The 22,160-nt window shown below is 45.4% G+C and overlaps 1 protein-coding gene across 1 annotated transcript in view; it reads right to left on the bottom strand.

The window, feature by feature from the left end:
* Positions 1 to 216: 216 nt before the first annotated feature.
* Positions 217 to 22,160, bottom strand: part of LOC120058431 (radixin) — a 67,047-nt gene continuing 45,103 nt past the window's right edge. The window contains exons 4-14 of the mRNA XM_039007083.1: positions 16,211 to 16,429; positions 14,560 to 14,711; positions 14,070 to 14,153; positions 13,810 to 13,956; positions 13,427 to 13,523; positions 8,742 to 8,905; positions 8,186 to 8,316; positions 4,916 to 5,076; positions 3,434 to 3,526; positions 1,398 to 1,607; positions 217 to 1,113 (exon numbers count right to left, since the gene is read on the bottom strand). Of these exons, the coding sequence (XP_038863011.1) occupies positions 949 to 1,113; positions 1,398 to 1,607; positions 3,434 to 3,526; positions 4,916 to 5,076; positions 8,186 to 8,316; positions 8,742 to 8,905; positions 13,427 to 13,523; positions 13,810 to 13,956; positions 14,070 to 14,153; positions 14,560 to 14,711; positions 16,211 to 16,429 (1,623 nt within the window). The 3' untranslated portion in view covers positions 217 to 948. The remainder of the gene's footprint in view (positions 1,114 to 1,397; positions 1,608 to 3,433; positions 3,527 to 4,915; positions 5,077 to 8,185; positions 8,317 to 8,741; positions 8,906 to 13,426; positions 13,524 to 13,809; positions 13,957 to 14,069; positions 14,154 to 14,559; positions 14,712 to 16,210; positions 16,430 to 22,160) is intronic.

The raw sequence follows: 22,160 nt of genomic DNA, 5'->3' as shown, positions 1-22,160 counted from the left end.
TAGTGTCTATACCATGATTTAGACCACTAAAATGTCTCAGGTGGTTTTATGGTTATTTTCCCTTCACTCATTGTTAAAATGCCTGGAAGGTGATTCATCTGGAATGTTCAAAATAAACAGTTCCTCATACTACTCCGTCCATATAATATTGAACTGCTGCCTCCCTCCCATTCTACCCTCATCCAACCTGGGATAAATACTTTGACTGACTGGAAGTAAGAAATATACATGGATTCTTTATTGTGGACGAAAATATATGTTAACAAAACCTTCAATGGACGGTGAACAACACATCAAACATATAGGTTAGAAGGGACAAATAAAACGCTGTGTTCAAATTCTGGAGGAATTAAACCACTGGTTCAACATCAGCTGACCCATGACTAGAGCACAGCTAACTCACCACAGTTAAATATGAAACCAAAACTAAAGTAATGTAAATGAAATGAGACAAATAAGGCAGTTTAAGAAAACCATTTAAATACTTGATGATAAACAAAAAAAGTAAGGTACGGTATTTAAAGCTTTACATACAAGCTTGCCAACAACATCAAAAAGCTACAAATGGCAATTCTCTCAATAAAAGCAAGATATTCACCAATTTCTCTCTACATTATTTTTTAAAATCCATTCTTACATCAGACATGCAAGGGTTAAATTATCCTTTGCTCAAGGAGAAGTTCATTTCGGCAGGATATGTTGCTTGTCATTCCAGATTGGATGATTCCAGATGTGGTTGGGTGGAGCTCTAAGCATGGAGCGGTTTGATTGGCCAACCGCTAGTGGGCAGAGCTTTGGCAAGGCGTAGTGGGTGGGACATTGAATCCACACACCTCTGGCCTTTTTGCAAGTACGGATTTGGGGGAACGGGGTGGGAACGGGCAGGTTCGGCTGTACAAGAAAGCGAGCCGTTGTCATGGCAACGAGAGGGTGGGAGGGCGCAGTCTCTTACATGGACTCGAACTCGTCAATGCGCTGCTTGGTGTTGCCCTGTCGGATCTGGCGCAGGGTTTTGTACTTGTCCCTCCCAGCCTTCACATTCTCCGCATGTAGCATGTCATTCTGGGTCTTCTTGGTGTCGTCCCTCGCCTGAGCCAACTCTGAACTCAGAGCCTGACAAAGAGGGAGAGGGGAAAACAGAGAACACTTCATTTTGACAGTTGCAGACAGATGGTGTATTGTTCAACATATTATCAGTAAACTGTTGATCTACTGACCCCAACACTAGCCCTAGCCCTAAACATAACCCTACATTTCGCATTTCGCTACACCCACAATAACATCTGCTAAATATGCGTGACCAATAAAACAGTATTTGATTTTTATCTTGTTGACAGATTGAGCCTGTAGGGGTCTATACATCCTAATGATGTGAGGCCACGTCTTCCTTAGCCTACCTGCAGCTGTTTCTTGACGCGTTCGTTCTTCTGGGCCTCTGTGACACGTTCCTCCTCGCTGCGGTGGCTGGTGACCCCGTCACTGTGCAGCTCAGTACTGCCCTCTGCGTTCGTCTCATCTTGCTCATCGTGCTCCGGCGCCGGGGGTGATGACATCACAGACTTCAGCTCCTCTTTAGTCTTTTCCAGGTCTTCCTGGGCTGAGATGGCCTGGCGGGAGGGTTCATGTGGGAATAACTGATTGTCACTTGGCGTTCAACAAACTACTCATCTATTGTATCATATATAACAATCATACAGTACTGACACATTTCAATATTCTATTTGGAACAGGCAACACAAAAACATTCTCGCTTACACACACACACAAACTCATACACCAACACATTTCAAGACAACTTTGTCAAAAGACAGGGACCCCTGTATTTAAGAGACTTTCCAAAAACAAATAAGAGACTTTCCAAAAACAATAAAACACTGACATACTAAACTAGGGGTTCACATGCAAATAAGGGACACAATTACATCATAAAAACATCTTGTTCTGGCTCATCCATACAATTTCAACCTCAGATCTTACTCATACATATACTGAACAAAAATACAAACGCAACATGCTACAATTTCAAGTTACAGTTCATTTAAGGAAATCAGTCAATTTAAATAAATTCACTATGGATTTCACATGACTGGGAATACAGATATGCATCTGTTGGTCACAGATACCTAGGGGAGTGGATCAGAAAACCAGTCAGTATCTGGTGTGACCCCTATTTGCCTCATGCAGCGCGACTCCTCTCCTTTGCATAGAGTTGATCAGGCTGTTGATTGTGGCCTGTGGAATGTTGTCCCACTCCTCTTCAATGGCTGTGCTAAGTTGTTGGATATTGGGGGGGAACTAGAGCATACTGACGTACATGTAGATCCAGAGCATGTTCAATGGGTGACATTCCTGGTGAGTATGCAAGCCATGGAAGAACTGGGACATGTTTAGCTTCCAGGAATAGTTTACAGATCCTTGTGACATGGGGCCATGCATTATCATGCTGAAACATGAGGTGATGGCAGCAGATGAATGGTACGACAATGGGCCTCAGGATCTCATCACGGTATCTCTATGCCTTCAAATTGCCATCAATAAAATGCAATCGTGTTCCTTATCCATAGCTTATGCCTGCCCATACCATAACGCCACCTCTACCATGGGGCACTCTGTTCACGTTGACATCAGCAAACCGCTCACCCACACAATGCCATACACGTGGTCTGCGGTTGTGAGGCCGGTTGGACGTATGGCCAAATTCTCTAAAATTATGTTGAAGGCGGCTTATGGTAGAGAAATTAACATTCAATTCTCTGGCAACAGTTTGTGGACATTCCTGCGGTCAGCATGCCAATTGCACGTTCCCTCAAAATTTGAGACATCTGTGGCATTGTGTTGTGTGACAAAACTGCACCTATTAAACGGGCCTTTAATTGTCCCCAGCACAAGGTGAACCTGTGTAAAGATGATGCTGTTTAATCAGCTTCTTGATATACCACACCTGTCCGGTGGATAGATTATCTTGGCAAAGGCGAAAAACACACTAACAGGGATATAAATACATTTGTGCACACAATGAGAGAAATAAGCTTTTTCTGCGTATGGAACATTTCTGGGATATTTTATTTCAGCTCATGGAACATGGGACCAACACTTTACATGTTGCCTTTAGATTTTTGTTCAGTGTACATTAGATCTTATGAATGCTGTTAAATGATCTGGTTTGAGGGCATACAGCTCCACACATTTGGATACAGACACTATTATTTATGTGTCAGTCCCAGGGGGCAGAGCAGTGGAGGCTGCTGGGGGAGGACGGCTCATAATAATGGCTGGAACAGAGTGTTCTGGCTGGAATAGAGTGAATGGAACGGTATCAAACACATGAAAACCACGTTTATGTTTGATACCAATCAATTAACTCTATTCCAGACATTATTATGATCCATCCTTCCCTCAGTAGCCGCCACTGGATCAGAGAGGTAGCCGTTACTTTGTGTTGCCATTCAGTCGCCTCCTCTTCCTTCTTCCTCTTGGCCTCTTCAAGCAGAGCGATTTTGGCAGTGAATTCTCCTAGCTCAGCGGCCTGCAAGAGACAAGCACAAAGCACTCTTCTGTCAGACACACACACGCCACCAGACTGCAAGAGCTGACCATGGCGCCCATGAGGTTTAATGGGCCAACCAATATGAAAATGTAATTGACACATGGTTCCATACTGTTCACCATGTAATACCACCCATGAAATATTCCTTGAAATACCAAAGAGAGAGTGGGGGTGGTGAGAGCAGAGAACTTCCCCTGGGGCACGCTGCCTGCACATTAACACCTCAATCACAGATATCTGTCAGCACCCAGAGATTATATTTAGTTATCAATGCAAAATAGGCAGGTAGCCTGGCGGGTAGAAGAGTTGGGCCAGTAACTGTAAGGTTGCTGGATCAAATCCCCAAGCAAGGCACTTAACCCACTGTTCCCCGGGCGCTGATGATGTGGATGTTGATTAAGGCAGCCTCTCTGATTTAGAGGGGTTGGGTTAAATGCGGAAGACACATTTCAGTTGAATGCATTCAGTTGTACAACTGACTAGGTATCTCCTTTTCTCTTAAAGGTTACTGCCTCAGGGCCTTCCAACACTGTATAAATGTTATTTCCCTACACCCAATGACAAGGTGTCTAGTCTTTTTGGCTTATTGTCTCCCTCTCTCCGTAGCGCTCCATAACTCTACCAACTTGGCAGTACTTTTTTGGGATGTTATTTCACACCTTATTACTGTAGCTCAGAACGCGTTCTTTGCATTATTACATACAGACGGAAATAACTTTTGGATATTAGAGCGGTGGTAACTCACCAGCATTTTGTTTTACAAGCATTTTGCTACACCCGCAATAACATCTGCAAATTATGTGTGTGCGACCAATCAAATTTGATTTGATGTGGAAACAGCTACATGAGCAATAAGCCTACTGTCAGTCATTTGGAGCTGTAAGCCATTAGTAGAGCTATGGGATTCCAGGTTAAATACCATGAGGAATAACCAAATCACCTTTGGAATGCATGTCGTAAAAACATCCATACATTTTCTGTAAGCAAGGGAGGTGTTTACAAGAGGTCAGTCAGTGCCACTCATTTACATAGAACCGTATGTATTGACATGATAATAACTTAGCAGGTACAGTGCAGATATGTTGTAGGTTAGTGTTTGCAAAGGTTTTAGTGTGTTGGACAATCCAGAAGAGACCGATGACTTAGATAATTGCTGTATACCTGTCTACAGTAGGTATATGTACATGGTTCATCCTTCCTTCAGGTAATCAATCAATAGGAAGTCGAGTAGGGTGTCTATTATATTGCATTCATCAATCATTTAATATAAAATCAGTGATTTCTTCAAGGAAGGAAGGAAAGAAGGACGCACTGAAAGTATGTCTACGGGGCCCTGATCGAAAGTGGTGATGTGAAGTGAAGTGTTACCAGTTGTTCCTGGTTCTTCATCTGGTCAGCGGACTGTTTAGCCAGCGCTGCCTTGGCCTCCTCCGCTGCCTGTCTCTCTCCCTCCAACCTTTCCACCTCCTCCTTCGCTCTCTTCCTCTCCTGGTCCAACTCCAGGGCCCTGCGCGTCTGCTCCTCCAGCTCTGTATGAGTGTGCACAGACAGACAGAGACAGAGACAGACACACAATTACTGATTACAACAATATACTGTATAACAAATATACTCAGATCTTAGCGAGAGTCGCACCTGTAGCGTTTGCTTCCAACTCACACTCTCAAATACATAGATCCCCTGAACGCAGCTCACTCTCCAGATCCCAATCACCTGAATTCTGATCACCTGTTCACACACCTGTATGTCATTATCACACACTATTTGGTTCAGTTCTTTGCACCCCATCATTGTGAGGTATTGTTTGTTTTGTGACACACTTCTATTCGGAGCTCTATTTTCCCCGTAATTGAAACATCCCGTGTATGATAGTTTTTGCCTGCCTCACTAACGACACCTTTTGGCTATTGCCTGCCTGTACTTTAGCCTATCGGATTTCCTGTTATCAACCTATTGCCTGATCTCCCAGATAACGTTACTAGCCTTTTCCCTGCCTGTACTGTTGCCTTTTTGGACCCCCTGTGTATGACCTTCTGCCTGCCCCTGGACCCAGCTACCTGCCTCCTCCTGTGGTCTTTTACAAATAAACACCTGCTGCGCCCTGCGCTTGAAACCAGCTCTCTGTCTCCCATCGTGTTCATTACAGCACCCATCTTTCCTGACACACATTCACCTCATGAAACACAAGAGGAGGACTTTTATAATCTCCCATGGAACACCAGTGTTTATATAGGGAGACAGAAAGATACCTCTGAGAAAGGCCCGACCTATATTTGATGAGAGCATTTCTAGAGGCAACATTCTGTAGAAATAAATCATTCTGATTGGAATGGCCCTTTCGGGATCAAATAATTTTTTTATCTCAGCCAAGCAAATAAACTCCTGTCTTTTACAAACAGAACGTCTCTGCAGTGATTCGTTGGACCTGCTGGGGATTTCAGGGCTGTAGCTAACTCTCTCCCTCCAGCCCTTCACTATGTAAATACCCCCCAGGTGTGTTCTGCCCTTTTCGGTTATGACAGCCGTGGTGCTAGGGCCAACACTATAGAGAATGAATGTTCATGTCCCCCTCCCTGTAACATGATAAAACAGCTAGCAGTCCTCCTATGGTCTCTAAATGATAGCCCATTCCTCACTCCTCCTAACAAGAGCTAGTATGCAAATCCCAGTGTTGCGTACTATAGCTGTAAACTTGTCTGAACACCAGCTGTGAACTACAGCGGGTGTTAGTGTTACTCCAGGGTGTTGTTTGCATGGTAAACTTTGACATGTAAAATAAGTGAGATGATAAGTCCCATTTACATTGTTCCTCTGAAGTTGTATCCTTTGTGTGTGTGTGTGTGTGTGTGTGTGTGTGTGTGCGTGTGTGTAATGCATGTGCATATAATGTGTGTGCATGCATGTAATGTACGTGTGTGAGTGCGCGTGTGTATATGTGCGTGTGTAATGCATGCGCGTGTGTGTAATGTACGTGTGTGTGTGTGCGTGTTGAGATGTACAGTTGAAGTTGGAAGTTTACATACACTTAGGTTGGAGTCATTAAAACTCGCTTTTCAACCACTCCACAAATTTCTTGTTAACAAACTATAGTTTCGGCAAGTCGGTTAGGACATCTACTTTGTGCATGACACAAGTAATTTTTCCAACAATTGTTTACAGACAGACTATTTCACTTATAAATGAACTGTATCACAATTCCAGTGGGTCAAAAGCTTACATACACTAAGTTGACTGTGCCTTTAAACAACTTGGAAAATTCCAGAAAAGGATGGCATGGCTTTAGAAGCTTCTGATAGGCTTATTGACATCATTTGAGTCAATTGGAGGTGTACCTGTGGATGTATTTCAAGGCCTACCTTCAAACTCAGTACCTCTTTTCTTGACAGCATGGGAAAATTAAGAGAAATCAGCCAAGACCTCAGAAAAAAAATTGTAGACCTCCACAAGTCTGATTCATCCTTGGGGGAAATTTCCAAACGCCTGAAGGTATCACGTTCATCTGTACAAACAATAGTACGCAAGTATTCACACCATGGGACCACGCAGCTGTCATACCGCTCAGGAAGGAAACGCGTTCTGTCTCCTAGAGATGAACGTACTGTGGTGTGAAAAGTGCAAATCATTCCCAGAACAACAGCAAAGGACCTTGTGAAGATGCTGGAGGAAACAGGCACAAAAGTATCTATATCCACAGTAAAATGAGTCCTATATCGACGTAACCTGAAAGGCCACTCAGCAAGGAAGAAGCCACTGCTCCAAAACCAAAACCCAGACTACGGTTTGCAACTGCACATGGGGACAAAGATCGTACTTTTTGGAGAAATGTCCTCTGGTCTGATGAAGCAAAAATAGAACTGTTTGGCCATAATGACCATCGTTATGTTTGGAGGAAAAAGGGGAAGGCTTGCAAGCCGAAGAACACCATCCCAACAGTGAAGCACGGGGGTGGCAGCATCATGTTGTGGGGGTGCTTTGCTGCAGGAGGGACTAGTGCACTTCACAAAATAGATGGCATCATGAGGGAGGAAAATTATGTGGATATATTGATGCAACATCTCAAGGCATCAGTCAGGAAGTTAAAGCTTGGTCGCAAATGGGTCTTCCAAATGGACAATGACCACAAGCATACTTCCAAAGTTGTGGCAAAATGGCTTAAGGACAACAAAGTCAAGGTATTGGAGTGGCTATCACAAAGCCCTGACCTCAATCCTATAGAAAACTTGTGGGCAGAACTGAAAAAGCGTGTGCGAGCAAGGAGGACTACAAACCTGACTCAGTTACACCAGCTCTGTCAGGAGGAATGGGCCAAAATTCACCCAACTTATTGTGGGAAGCTTGTGGAAGGCTACCCGAAACGTTTGACCCAAGTTAAACAATAAAAAGGCATTGCTACCAAATACTAATTGAGTGTATGTAAACTTCTGACCCACTGGGAATATGATGAAAGAAATAAAAGCTGAAATAAATAATTCTCTCTACTATTATTCTGACATTTCACATTCTTAAAATAAAGTGGTGACCCTAATTGACCAAAGACAGGGAATTTATACTAGGATTAAATGTCAGGAATTGTGAAAAACTGAGTTTAAATGTATTTGGCTAAGGTGTATGTAAACTTCCAACTTCAACTGTAGATACCTTTCTGGGCCTTTAGCGTCTGTTCCTCAATCTGTCTTAGCCTCTCGACAAGCTCGTCCTTCTCCTTCTCTATCTTCGCCCTCTCCTTCTCTGCGTGCTCTCGTTTTCTCTTCTCGTTCTCTAGCTGGGCTCTGTAAAACAAAAGAGGCATAGTTCAGTTGATGAAAATGCCTGGGCTAATAATATATTCAAATTAAATGTTATTAATTGTTGAATATCTTACTCATATGATTCAATATCAAACTATATTTTGATGTATAAAATATGATCACAACGCAGGTACAACTTTCTGCAACTTCAAGATGCTTTACAAAAAGGTAAAACACAAAAATGCACATTAGAGCAATACAGATATCCAGTCCATGAATGACTCTAAATAGCCTCATTAGACACATGAGAGCAGCTGTCAGGATGGTGGATCTCACCTCCTTTGAGGAGTCAAGTGAATACAGAGATCCACCATTTATGAGGCTCTGGTACAGACCAGACATATTTTAATACAATGCTGCCCCCTTCTGGTCAGAATCACAACTACATGTTTGTGTTCCTTCTGTACCTTTCCATCTGTTTGTGGTGTTTCTCCTCCCTGGCCTGGGCCTTCATTTGCTGAACCTCAATGGTGTCAGGCTTCCTCCTCCTCATGTACAGTTCGTGGTTCCCCATGCACAGCGCCAGGATACGCTTGTTGATCCGCAACCGTGGAGCGTAGAACACAAAATCCTATAGAGAGAGGAGTGAAGAGGAAAAGGGGAGAGGAGGGAGAGGCAGGGAGGAGAGAGGAGGGAGAAGCAGGGAGGAGAGAGGGGAGAGGAGGAGGAAGAGGCACGGAGGAGAGAGGAGGAGAGGCAGGGAGGAGAGAGGAGGGAGAGGCAGGGAGGAGAGAGGAGGGAGAAGCAGGGAGGAGAGAGGGGAGAGGAGGAGGAAGAGGCACGGAGGAGAGAGGAGGAGAGGCAGGGAGGAGAGAGGAGGGAGAGGCAGGGAGGAGAGAGGAGGGAGAAGCAGGGAGGAGAGAGGGGAGAGGAGGAGGAAGAGGCACGGAGGAGAGAGGAGGAGAGGCAGGGAGGAGAGAGGAGGGAGAGGCAGGGAGGAGAAAGGATGGAAGAGGAGGGGAGAGGAAAAGAGGAGGGGAGAGGAAAAGAGGAGGGGAGGCGGAGGGAGGGGAGAGAAGGAGGAGAGGCAGAGCAGGGAGGGGAGAGGCGGAGGAAGGGGAGAGGAGGAGTGAGGGGAGAAGAAGAGTGAGGGGAGAGGAGGAGGGAGAGGCAGGGAGGAGAGAGGAAGGGAGAGAAGGGGAGAAAAGGAAAAGAGGAAGGGGTTGACTCATTTTGCAGGTAATTCTACATTTAAGGAATTTAGCCCTCATTTTACTAATTTACAGATTAGTGCAATGTCTTTATTATATTATCATTGTTTATTGTACATTGTGGTGTATTGTTTCCTCCCGCCTTCCCCAACCTTCCCAGTAGACTGACCAACCCTAAACCTAACCCTACCTTCCCGGTAGACTGACCAACCCTAAACCTAACCCTACCTTCCCGGTAGACTGACCAACCCTAAACCTAACCCTACCTTCCCAGTAGACTGACCAACCCTAAACCTAACCCTACCTTCCCAGTAGACTGACTAATCCTAAACCTAACCCTACCTTCCCGGTAGACTGACCAACCCTAAACCTAACCCTACCTTCCCGGTAGACTGACCAACCCTAAACCTAACCCTACCTTCCGGTAGACTGACTAACCCTAAACCTAACCCTACATTCCCGGTAGACTGACCAACCCTAAACCTAACCCTACCTTCCCGGTAGACTGACAAACTCTAAACCTAACCCTACCTTCCCGGTAGACTGACCAACCCTAAACCTAACCCTAAAACTAACCCTCCCTTCCCGGTAGACTGACCAACCCTAAACCTAACCCTACCTTCCAGTAGACTGACTAACCCTAAACCTAACCCTACATTCCCGGTAGACTGACCAACCCTAAACCTAACCCTACCTTCCCGGTAGACTGACCAACTCTAAACCTAACCCTACCTTCCCGGTAGACTGACCAACCCTAAACCTTACATTCCCGGTAGACTGACCAACCCTAAACCTACCTTCCTGGTAGACTGACCAACCCTAAACCTACCTTCCCGGTAGACTGACCAACCCTAAACCTTACATTCCCGGTAGACTGACCAACCCTAAACCTACCTTCCTGGTAGACTGACCAACCCTAAACCTTACATTCCCGGTAGACTGACCAACCCTAAACCTTACCTTCCTGGTAGACTGACCAACCCTAAACCTACCTTCCCGGTAGACTGACTAACCCTAAACCTAACCCTCCCTTCCCGGTAGACTGGCCAACCCTAAACCTACCTTCCTGGTAGACTGACCAACCCTAAACCTACCTTCCTGGTAGACTGACCAACCCTAAACCTTACATTCCCGGTAGACTGACCAACCCTAAACCTTACCTTCCTGGTAGACTGACCAACCCTAAACCTACCTTCCCGGTAGACTGACCAACCCTAAACCTTACCTTCCTGGTAGACTGACCAACCCTAAACCTAACCCTACCTTCCTGGTAGACTGACCAACCCTAAACCTACCTTCCTGGTAGACTGACCAACTCTAAACCTAACCCTACCTTCCTGGTAGACTGGCCAACCCTAAACCTTACCTTCCCGGTAGACTGACCAACTCTAAACCTAACCCTACCTTCCTGGTAGACTGGCCAACCCTAAACCTTACCTTCCCGGTAGACTGACCAACCCTAAACCTAACACTACCTTCCTGGTAGACTGACCAACCCTAAACCTACCTTCCTGGTAGACTGACCAACCCTAACCCTACCTTCCTGGTAGACTGACCAACCCTAACCCTACCTTCCTGGTAGACTGACCAACCCTAAACCTAACCCTACCTTCCTGGTAGACTGGCCAACCCTAAACCTACCTTCCTGGTAGACTGACCAACCCTAACACTACCTTCCTGGTAGACTGACCAACCCTAAACCTAACACTACCTTCCTGGTAGACTGACCAACCCTAAACCTACCTTCCTGGTAGACTGACCAACCCTAAACCTACCTTCCTGGTAGACTGACCAACCCTAAACCTAACACTACCTTCCTGGTAGACTGACCAACCCTAAACCTAACCCTACCTTCCTGGTAGACTGACCAACCCTAAACCTAACACTACCTTCCTGGTAGACTGACCAACCCTAAACCTTACCTTCCTGGTAGACTGACCAACCCTAAACCTACCTTCCCGGTAGACTGACCAACCCTAAACCTTACCTTCCTGGTAGACTGACCAACCCTAAACCTAACCCTACCTTCCTGGTAGACTGACCAACCCTAAACCTACCTTCCTGGTAGACTGACCAACTCTAAACCTAACCCTACCTTCCTGGTAGACTGGCCAACCCTAAACCTTACCTTCCCGGTAGACTGACCAACTCTAAACCTAACCCTACCTTCCTGGTAGACTGGCCAACCCTAAACCTTACCTTCCCGGTAGACTGACCAACCCTAAACCTAACACTACCTTCCTGGTAGACTGACCAACCCTAAACCTACCTTCCTGGTAGACTGACCAACCCTAACCCTACCTTCCTGGTAGACTGACCAACCCTAACCCTACCTTCCTGGTAGACTGACCAACCCTAAACCTAACCCTACCTTCCTGGTAGACTGACCAACCCTAAACCTACCTTCCTGGTAGACTGACCAACCCTAAACCTACCTTCCTGGTAGACTGACCAACCCTAAACCTAACACTACCTTCCTGGTAGACTGACCAACCCTAAACCTAAACCTACCTTCCTGGTAGACTGACCAACCCTAAACCTACCTTCCTGGTAGACTGACCAACCCTAAACCTACCTTCCTGGTAGACTGACCAACCCTAAACCTAACACTACCTTCCTGGTAGACTGACCAACCCTAAACCTAACCCTACCTTCCTGGTAGACTGACCAACCCTAAACCTAACACTACCTTCCTGGTAGACTGACCAACCCTAAACCTACCTTCCTGGTAGACTGGCCAACCCTAAACCTACCTTCCTGGTAGACTGACCAACCCTAAACCTAACACTACCTTCCTGGTAGACTGACCAACCCTAAACCTTACCTTCCTGGTAGACTGACCAACCCTAAACCTAACCCTACCTTCCTGGTAGACTGACCAACCCTAAACCTAACACTACCTTCCTGGTAGACTGACCAACCCTAAACCTACCTTCCTGGTAGACTGGCCAACCCTAAACCTACCTTCCTGGTAGACTGACCAACCCTAAACCTAACCCTACCTTCCTGGTAGACTGACCAACCCTAAACCTTACCTTCCTGGTAGACTGACCAACCCTAAACCTAACACTACCTTCCTGGTAGAGTGACCAACCCTAAACCTACCTTCCTGGTAGACTGACCAACCCTAAACCTAACACTACCTTCCTGGTAGACTGACCAACCCTAAACCTTACCTTCCTGGTAGACTGGCCAACCCTAAACCTACCTTCCTGGTAGACTGACCAACCCTAAACCTAACACTACCTTCCTGGTAGACTGACCAACCCTAAACCTTACCTTCCTGGTAGACTGACCAACCCTAAACCTAACCCTACCTTCCTGGTAGACTGACCAACCCTAAACCTAACACTACCTTCCTGGTAGACTGACCAACCCTAAACCTACCTTCCTGGTAGACTGGCCAACCCTAAACCTACCTTCCTGGTAGACTGACCAACCCTAAACCTAACCCTACCTTCCTGGTAGACTGACCAACCCTAAACCTAACCCTACCTTCCTGGTAGACTGACCAACCCTAAACCTAACCCTACCTTCCTGGTAGACTGACCAACCCTAAACCTTACCTTCCTGGTAGACTGACCAACCCTAAACCTAACACTACCTTCCTGGTAGACTGACCAACCCTAAACCTACCTTCCTGGTAGACTGACCAACCCTAAACCTTACCTTCCTGGTAGACTGACCAACCCTAAACCTTACCTTCCTGGTAGACTGACCAACCCTAAACCTAACACTACCTTCCTGGTAGACTGACCAACCCTAAACCTTACCTTCCTGGTAGACTGACCAACCCTAAACCTTACCTTCCTGGTAGACTGACCAACCCTAAACCTAACCCTACCTTCCTGGTAGACTGACCAACCCTAAACCTAACCCTACCTTCCTGGTAGACTGACCAACCCTAAACCTAACACTACCTTCCTGGTAGACTGACTTACTGGAGCTTTTTTGTCGATGGGTTTGATGACAAACTTCTTGTCGCTGAAGGAGATGTTCCTGATCTCGCTCCAGGGGAAGCCAATCTTTGGTGTCAACCTGGGGAGAAGGGAAGGAAAAATACAGACTGACTGTCTCAACACTATGCTAGTACAGTACTATGCCATGTGAAGGTAACTACCTACCCATATCAGTGTAGTATTAAATTAAGCTAGAGGTACCATCCATGCCCAGCAGACGGCGATAGTGTCATGGAGTATATCTGACAAGGCCATGCTCAGGTAGCCACAAAAGCTCTCTTACGTTCCACCTTAGTGGATGAATGGCATATTCCACCTTCCACTCTAAAATAACAAAAAAAACTGTATATATCAGTATTGCGTACTTGTCCTCGTGTTCGTAGATATTGAGTCCCAGTGCATCCACACCCAGCCACAACTCTGTTCCCTTCTTGTTCTTGATCTCAAAGTAGTTGACTCCATACATCTCCAGGTCCTGGGCTATCTTCAGATACTCCATCACTGAGTCCTCTCTGTGGACACAAACACACATTAGAAACAGTTAGAACTTGTGTAGAGAAGCAAGTTTGACACTAACAGACTCATATAAAGAAACACACATATAGACCCTCACACAAAGCACTACCTGAGCATGCCTCTGTGTTCCTCATGCCAGGTCTGTATTCTGTCCTCCCACTGCTCCTTAGTCAACTTGTGCTGCTCCAAGACTCTGCAGGACACACAAAAACATAAAGGGTTATTCAAACAGGGTTATTCAAACAGGGCCACACTAGAGGCCTAGCATCAAAAGACAGAACAGATTTATAGTGAGGGAGGGGCAAGCGACTCTACTGAAGAACTCCTTTACAAAAGCACAAAATCCCTCCCTCCAACACACACTAATGGGGGAGTATGGAGAGAATTCATTAAGTAGAATGACATTCCAGCCTCCTCAACCATTGTAGGAGCAATTTCAATAGAGATCCTCTGAGTTACTATGACAGCAAGACTCTTCCCCTGGTATTCTTTGAGTGGGACAGAGAGGGGCAGAGGAAGTGAAGGTGGAAATGTGGAGGTCTCTTCTGTACAGAGAGGGTTAGAGAGGGGACAGAGAGAGGTGTGTGTGGGGTACGGACCTCTGTGGCAGCAGGCGGTCAGAGGTGAGGTAGCCAGGCCTGTGGAGGTCTCTGTTGTAGTCTGCGTACTTGGCCTGGACAGAGTAGGAGGCCAGCAGCACGGCTGTCTCTGGAGGACAGTAGTTCTCATCATTCAGGATGGCCTCCTTTACCTGGCATGGGCAGGGAACACACACACACAGAAACACACACTTGTTTAAATACTTTGTTTGGATCTGCAATGTACATTGTGAGTACGACGGACACCAATAAACACGGAACAAAAATAAACGTAACATGCAACAATTTCAAAGATTTTACTGTTACAGTTCATAGAAGGAAATCAGTCAATTGAAATAAATTCATTAGGCCCTAATCTATGGATTTCACATGACTGGGAATACAGATATGCATCTGTTGGTCACAGATACCTTTAAAAAAAGGTAGGAGTGTGGATCAGAAAACCAGTCAGTATCTGGTATGACCACCATTTGCCTCATGTAGCGTGGCACATCTCCTTCGCATAAAGTTGATCAGGCTGTTGATTGTGGCCTGTGGAATGTTGTCCCAGTCCTCTTTAATGGCTGTGCAAAGTTGCTGGATATTGCCGAGATCTGGAACTCACTGTCGTACAAGTCGATCCAGAGGATCCCAAACGTGCTCAATGTCTGGTGATGGAAGAACTGGGGCATTTTCAGCTTCCAGGAATTGTGTACAGATCATTGCGACATGAGCTGATGGTGGCGGATGAATGGAATGACAATGGGCCTCAGGATCTCATCACGGTATCTCTGTGCATTCAAATTGCCATTAATAAAATGCAATCGTGTTCGTTGTCTGTAGCTAATGCTTGGCCATACCATAATCCCACCGCCACCATGGGGCACTATGTTCACAACGTTGACATCAGCAAATCACTCGCACACACACGAAGCCATACACACTGTCTGCCATCTGCCCGGTACAGTTGAAACCGGAATTCATCTGTGAAGAGCACACTTCTCCAGCATGCCAGTGGCCATCGAAGTTCAGCATTTGCCTAATGAAGTCGATTACGACGCCGGACTGTGGTCAGGTCAAGACCCTGGTGAGGACGACGAGCGCAAAAATGAGCTTCCCTAAGACGGTTTCTGACAATTTGTGTAGAAACTTTTCAGTTGAGCAAACCCACAGCTGCCCGGGTAGGCTGGTCTCAGAGGATCCCGCAGGTGAAGACTCCAGATGTGGAGGTCCTGGGCTGGCGTGGTTACACGTGGTCGGTTGGACGTACTGCCAAATTCTCTAAAACAACATTGGAGGCTGCTTATGGTGGATAAATTAACATAAAATTCTCTGGCAACAGCTCTGGTGGACAATCCTGCAGTCAGCATGTCAATTGCACGCTCCCTCAAAACTTGAGACATCTGTGCCGTTGTTTTGTGTGACAAAACTGCACATTTTAGAGTGGCCTTTTATTGTTCCCAGCACAAGGTGCAAATAATCATGCTGTTTAATCAGCTTCTTGATATGCCACACCTGTCAAGTGGATGGATTATCTTGGCAAAGGAGAAAAGCTCACTTACTTACGAAACATGGGACCAACAATTTACATGTTGCGTATATATTTTTGTTCAGTATAAGAGTGTGTGTGTGTGTGTGTGTGTGTGTGTGTGTGTGTGTGTGTGTGTGTTACCTGCAGGAAGAAGAGTCTCTGTGTGATCTCCTGGATGAGTTCCTCAGACACGTCCTCAGGGAAGAACTTGGCTCTGAACTTAAACTGCAGAGGGTTCTCTTTCTTCACATCCTGCTGCGTCACCTTCTTGTTGAGTTTGAGCCACGTGCTGTAGCCTTTACTGTCTGTGTACTGCAGGCCAAAGAACCACACCTCCCGGAGGCCCACTGTCTTCACCACCTGAAAACACAAACACAATATGCGTCAATGATTATCAGGTTAGGCCTCACGTAGCACTGAGAACCCAGATTCACCCTAGCCCAAAGCCTGCTCACCATTGATACTCAAGTGTGTGAGCCACTTCACTGTTTCACCCATAAGTGGGAGAACATCACTTTATTACAACACTCCTCTCTTTTCTCCATTCACACATGACCACATCTCTTTCACTCTCTCAGAAAGGCCCCTCAGGGTGTGTTCTCTCAGGCGCTGGCTCAACCATCAGGCCTGATGTGATTTACAGTCAATAGAGCACCACTGACCAGGGACATCATTCACTAACACATCATTAACTCTCCTCTCAATCTTACTCTGTCCATTTCTCACTCACTCTGTGACCCCATTCTCTCAAACACACACTCGTTTTGAACGAAGCCTGCTTGTGTTTTATTATTATTTCATTATCATTAGTCATATATATACACACACACACTACCGTTCAAAAGTTTGGGGTCAGTTAGAAATGTCCTTGTTTTTTTTAAATCAAATTGATCAGAAATACAGTGTAGACATTGTAAATGTTGTAAATTACTATTGTAGCTGGAAACGGCTGATTTTGAATGGAATATCTACATAGGCGTACAGAGGCCCATTATCAGCAACCATCACTCCTGTGTTCCAATGGCACGTTGTGTTAGCTAATCCAAGTTTATCATTTTAAAAGGCTAATTGATCATTAGAAAACCCCTTTTGCAATTATGTTAGCACAGCTGAAAACTGTTGTTCTGATTAAAGAAGCAATAAAACTGGCCTTCTTTAGACAAGTTGAGTATCTGGAGTATCAGCATTTGTGGGTTTGATTACAGGCTCAAAATAGACAGAAACAAATAACTTTCTTCTGAAACTCAGTCTATTCTTGTTCTGAGGAATGATGGCTATTCCATGCGAGAAATTGCCAAGAAACTGAAGATATCGTACAACGCTGTGTGCTACTCCCTTCACAGAACAGCGCAAACTGGCCCTAATAGAAAGAGGAGTGAGAAAGAGGAGTGAGAGAATAGAAAGAGGAGTGAGAGGCCCTGGTGCACAACTGAGCAAGAGGACAAGTACATTAGAGTGTCTTGTTTGAGAAACAGACGCCTCACAAGTCCTCAACTGGCAGCTACATTAAATAGTACCCGCAAAACACCAGTCTCAACGTCAAAAGTGAAGAGGCGACTGACTCCGGGATGCTGGCCTTCTAGGCAGAGTTTCAAAGAAAAAGCCATCTCTCTGTAACGGAATTCCTCCTCTTCATCCGAAGAGGAGGAGCAGGGATTCGACCAAAACGCAGCGTTGTAACTTGACATGATTTATTTAAACAAGACAAAAAACGAACTATACTTGATACTAAACAAAATAACAAAACGAATGTAGACTGACCTGAACGTAAGAACTTACATGTAACGAAGAACGCACGAACAGGAAAAACAGACTACACAAAACAAACGAACAAACAAACAAACCGAAACAGTCCCGTGTGGCGCAACATACACAGACACAGGAGACAACCACCCACAACAATCAATGTGAAAACACCTACCTTAATATGGCTCTCAATCAGAGGAAATGAAAACCACCTGCCTCTAATTGAGAACCATATCAGGTCACCCTTTAACAAACATAGAAACACATAACATAGACTACCCACCCAAACTCACGCCCTGACCGTCAAACACATACAAAATAACAGAAAACCGGTCAGGAACGTGACACTCTCAGATTGTCCAATAAAAAGAAAAGATTAAGATGGGCAAAAGAACACAGACACTGGACAGAGGAAGATTGGAAAAAGGTTCTATGGACAGACAAATCTAAGTTTGAGGTGAAAAGTGAAAAGATGCTGGACGAGTGCTTGACGCCATCTGTCAAGCATGGTGGAGGCATTGTGATGGTCTGGGGGTGCTTTGGTGGTGGTAAAGTGGGAGATTTGTACAGGGTAAAGAGATCTTGAAGAAGGAAGGCTATCACTCCATTTTGCCACGCCATGCCATACCCTGTGGATGGCGCTTAATTGGAGCCAATTTCCTCCAAACTATGCAAGAACTATTTAGGGAAGAAGCAGTCAGCTGGTATTCTGTCTATAATGGAGTGGCCAGCACAGTCACCGGATCTCAACCCTATTGAGCTGTTGTGGGAGAAGCTTGACCGTATGGTATGCAAGAAGTGCCCATCAAGATAATCCAATTTGTGGGAGGTGCTTCAGGAAGCATGGGTTGAAATCTCTTCAGATTACCTCAAAAAATTGACAACTAGAATGCCAAAGGTCTGCAAGGCTGCAATTGCTGCAAATGGAGGATTCTTTGACGAAAGCAAAGTTTGAAGAACACAATTAATATTTAAATTAAAAATCCTTATTTATAAACCATGTTAACGTCTTGACTATATTTCCTATTCATTTTGCAACTCATTTCATGTATGTTTTCATGGAAAACAAGGACATTTCTAAGTGACCCCAAACTTTTGAACGGTAGTGCATATGTGTACATTATGATTATAGAATAACTATCTTCAAAGTAATGACTCGGGACGTCGGGTTTGATATGAAAGCTTCTTTTAGTAATAATTCTTGATCACGTTACATTTAACAACTTTAGATTCTACAGAGCAATGCCAGTAAGATGCTAGCGCAAAGGAGCCAAAATCACCTGTTAATTGCACTTAACTAGCGCGCTCACACTCTACTTCCTGTCGCAAGGCATTCTGGAACTTGCAGTCAAAAGCGTAATTCAATACTAACCAATACAATTACATATGTAAATAACTGTAAAGAAATATCTTTAGATACAGCTCAATGAATTAACTTAAACATTAACTCTGTAACACATTAAAGTTACAACATCCTCCCCCCCCGATGAACAACTGTGTTCATCTAGATCTCTAGGCAGTATATCAACTGAATAGGTCTCCTCAACAAAGTCCCTGAAGCAGTACGAACTGAACATGATCTAACTAGGCCATCTCGGCCTGGAAACAGTTCCGCAATCTTTCCTAGTTTCCAGGTTTGTCTGGGTGTGTTATCTTCTCCAATGAGTACAACGTCACCCGCTTTCAGTGGGGTGGGCTGTGGTGTATCACAGCGGTGTGCTGACTTTAGATCCAGCAAGTAGTCTCTTCGCCAACTGTTCCAGAAGCTGGTCACAAGTCTCTGCCTGTACTTCCATCTGCGTGTCATGTCCTCCTTGTTTAGCGTTGGGTGCTGAGTGTCAGCTGGAAATGGCTTTGGAGGCAAAGAGGTTAGTCGTTTACCCACCAGGAAGTGTGCTGGGGTCAGGGGTTGTGGTTCATCCACTTCATTGTGCACGAAGGTCAGAGGCCTAGAATTTAGAATTGCTTCAACCTCTGTCAGGACTGTGCACATCTCTTCAAAGTTGAGTGAAGCTCTCCCAAGAACCTTTCGCAGGCATGTTTTCACTGACCTGACAAGTCTTTCCCAGAATCCGCCCCACCAGGCTGCTCGCTCGGCGATGAACCTCCAGGTGATGCCCCTTTCTGAGAAGAAAGCCAAAAGTTGGGGCTCTTCGATTGCCTTCCACAGCTCTTTCAAGTCCTGATCAGCTCTCTTGAACGTTTTTGCATTGTCTGAGTAGATTACCTAGCATAATCCTCTCCTTGAGATGAATCTTTTTAGAGCTAACAGGAATTTCTCTGTGGACTGATCTGAGACCAGTTCCAAATGCACTGCTCTGGTTACAGCACAAGTGAACAGTGCAATGTATGACTTCTTCACAGACCCATTTTCTTTCACATAGAGCGGTCCTGCAAAATCCACACCTGTGACTTCAAATGGTGGCGATTCAGTTATTCTGTCTTTTGGCAAAGGCGCAGTGACCTGCTGTCCGGCTCTTGCCTTGAATCTTTTGCACACTATACATCTTGCCACTGTGCTCTTGACTAGCTGCCTAGCACGCAAGATCCAGTATCGCTCTCTGATTTGTACTAGAGTGTCTCTTTCTCCAGAATGCATCACCTTCTCATGGTGGTACTGTATCAGCATTTCTGAGTATCTGTACTTGTTGGGCAGAACCCATGGGTGCTGCTCTCTGAATGTGAAGCTGGACTGTTGCAGTCTTCCTCCTACACTGAGTAGTTCGTGTTCGTCCAGGAACGGTTTCAGTTCTCTGATTTTACAGTCATTGTTTAGGCTTTTTCCTGCCTTCAGTAGTTTGATCTCCTGTCCAAAACTCTGTTGTTGTGTTACCTTAATCCAGTACTTTTCTGCATCGAACAGTTCGTCAGCAGTCAGTTCACCTTGCATCTTTTATGGTTGTACGAGCATTGGCTATGAATCTCTTTATCCAGGCGGTGACTCTGAACACTCTTTTCAGTTTGCTGTACCTTTCAAGCTCCAACACAGGTTCAGTGATTGCTGTGCTGTTTGCTGCGAGTTGTACAGTAACCTGGCAGCTGGACTTGAGTTCTATATTCACCTCTTCCGGAACCTTATCATCAGTCTCTTCGGACTGATTGGGTGATATCAGAATTCTGGGTCCATTCCACCATAGCTCGCTCTGAGTCAAGTTTCGAACAGTTTGTCCTCTTGTAGGGAGGTCAGCTGGATTAGTTTTCCCTTCAATATGTGACCATGACTCTGGATTGGTCAAGGACTGGATCTCCGTCACTCTGTTCGCAACAAACTGTTTCCATTTCTGAGCTGAGCTGCAAATCCAATGCAGCACGATCATCGAGTCTGTCCACATTTGGATCGGTTTTTCTTCCAATTTCAGTGTGGTCATCAAGTTGTTTGCGAGTCTCGCTCCAATCACAGCTCCCATGAGCTCCAGGCGTGGCAGCGTCATTTTCTTGAGTGGGGCTACCCTGGACTTGGATGCGACTAGACTTGTTGTTTCCCTGTCTTGGGACTCACCTTGCAAGTAAGCTACTGCACTGTAAGCCCTTTCACTTGCATCACAGAACACGTGTAGTTTCAGAGTGTGGCTATTCTGTGTCCGCATGTCTGTTCTGTACCACCTTGGTATGGTGAGCTGGTGTAACTGGGGTAGTTCTGAACACCACTGTTGCCATTCTCGTGTCAGATCAGGTGGTAATTCTTCGTCCCAGCTGAGTCCCCTCTCCCACATTTCCTGGAACATGCACTTGATCCTGATGGTGAAGGGAGTTAAGAAACCAAGAGGGTCGAAGATACGTGCAGACGACTGTAGAACACTTCTCTTTGTGTTTTCCCTTTGCTTTAGAATGCTCAGTAGCGGCCTGAGGTCAAACACAAAGTCATCTGTTTCCGGTCTCCATACTAAACCTAAAACCTTCAGCACTAATCCTTGTGTTTCTAGCGTCAATGGGTGCTCAGTTGTCGTACTCTCCTCCCATTTTGTTTTCAATTCAGGAGAATTGGTCATCCACTTGCAGAGGTCCATGCCTGCAATCGACAACATTCGCTTTGCAGTTGTTGTCACAAGGTAAGCCTCTTCAACATTGCGTGAACTTGCAATGAAATCATCTACATAGAGTGACTCTCTCAGTATCTCTACAACTTCTGGTTGTTCTGTTTCATATTGTTTCAGGTGCTTCCTGATTGTAGCTGCCAGCAAAAATGGACTTGGGGAAGCTCCAAATACCACTCTTTTCATCCTCAGCACACGCAGCTCCTCTTCATTTTCTCCCCTTGGTGGGCCTGTGAGCCATAGAAATCTCACGGCGTCTCTGTCTCTCTCTGCTAGGGATATCTGCAGGAAAGCTTTCTTGATGTCTGCCA

The sequence above is a fragment of the Salvelinus namaycush genome, chromosome 13 (genome assembly GCF_016432855.1).
Source record: "Salvelinus namaycush isolate Seneca chromosome 13, SaNama_1.0, whole genome shotgun sequence".
NCBI classification, from domain to species: Eukaryota; Metazoa; Chordata; class Actinopteri; order Salmoniformes; family Salmonidae; genus Salvelinus; species Salvelinus namaycush.
The sequence above is the reverse complement of the archived record's forward strand: the minus strand, read 5'-3'. Positions and strand labels throughout refer to the sequence as shown.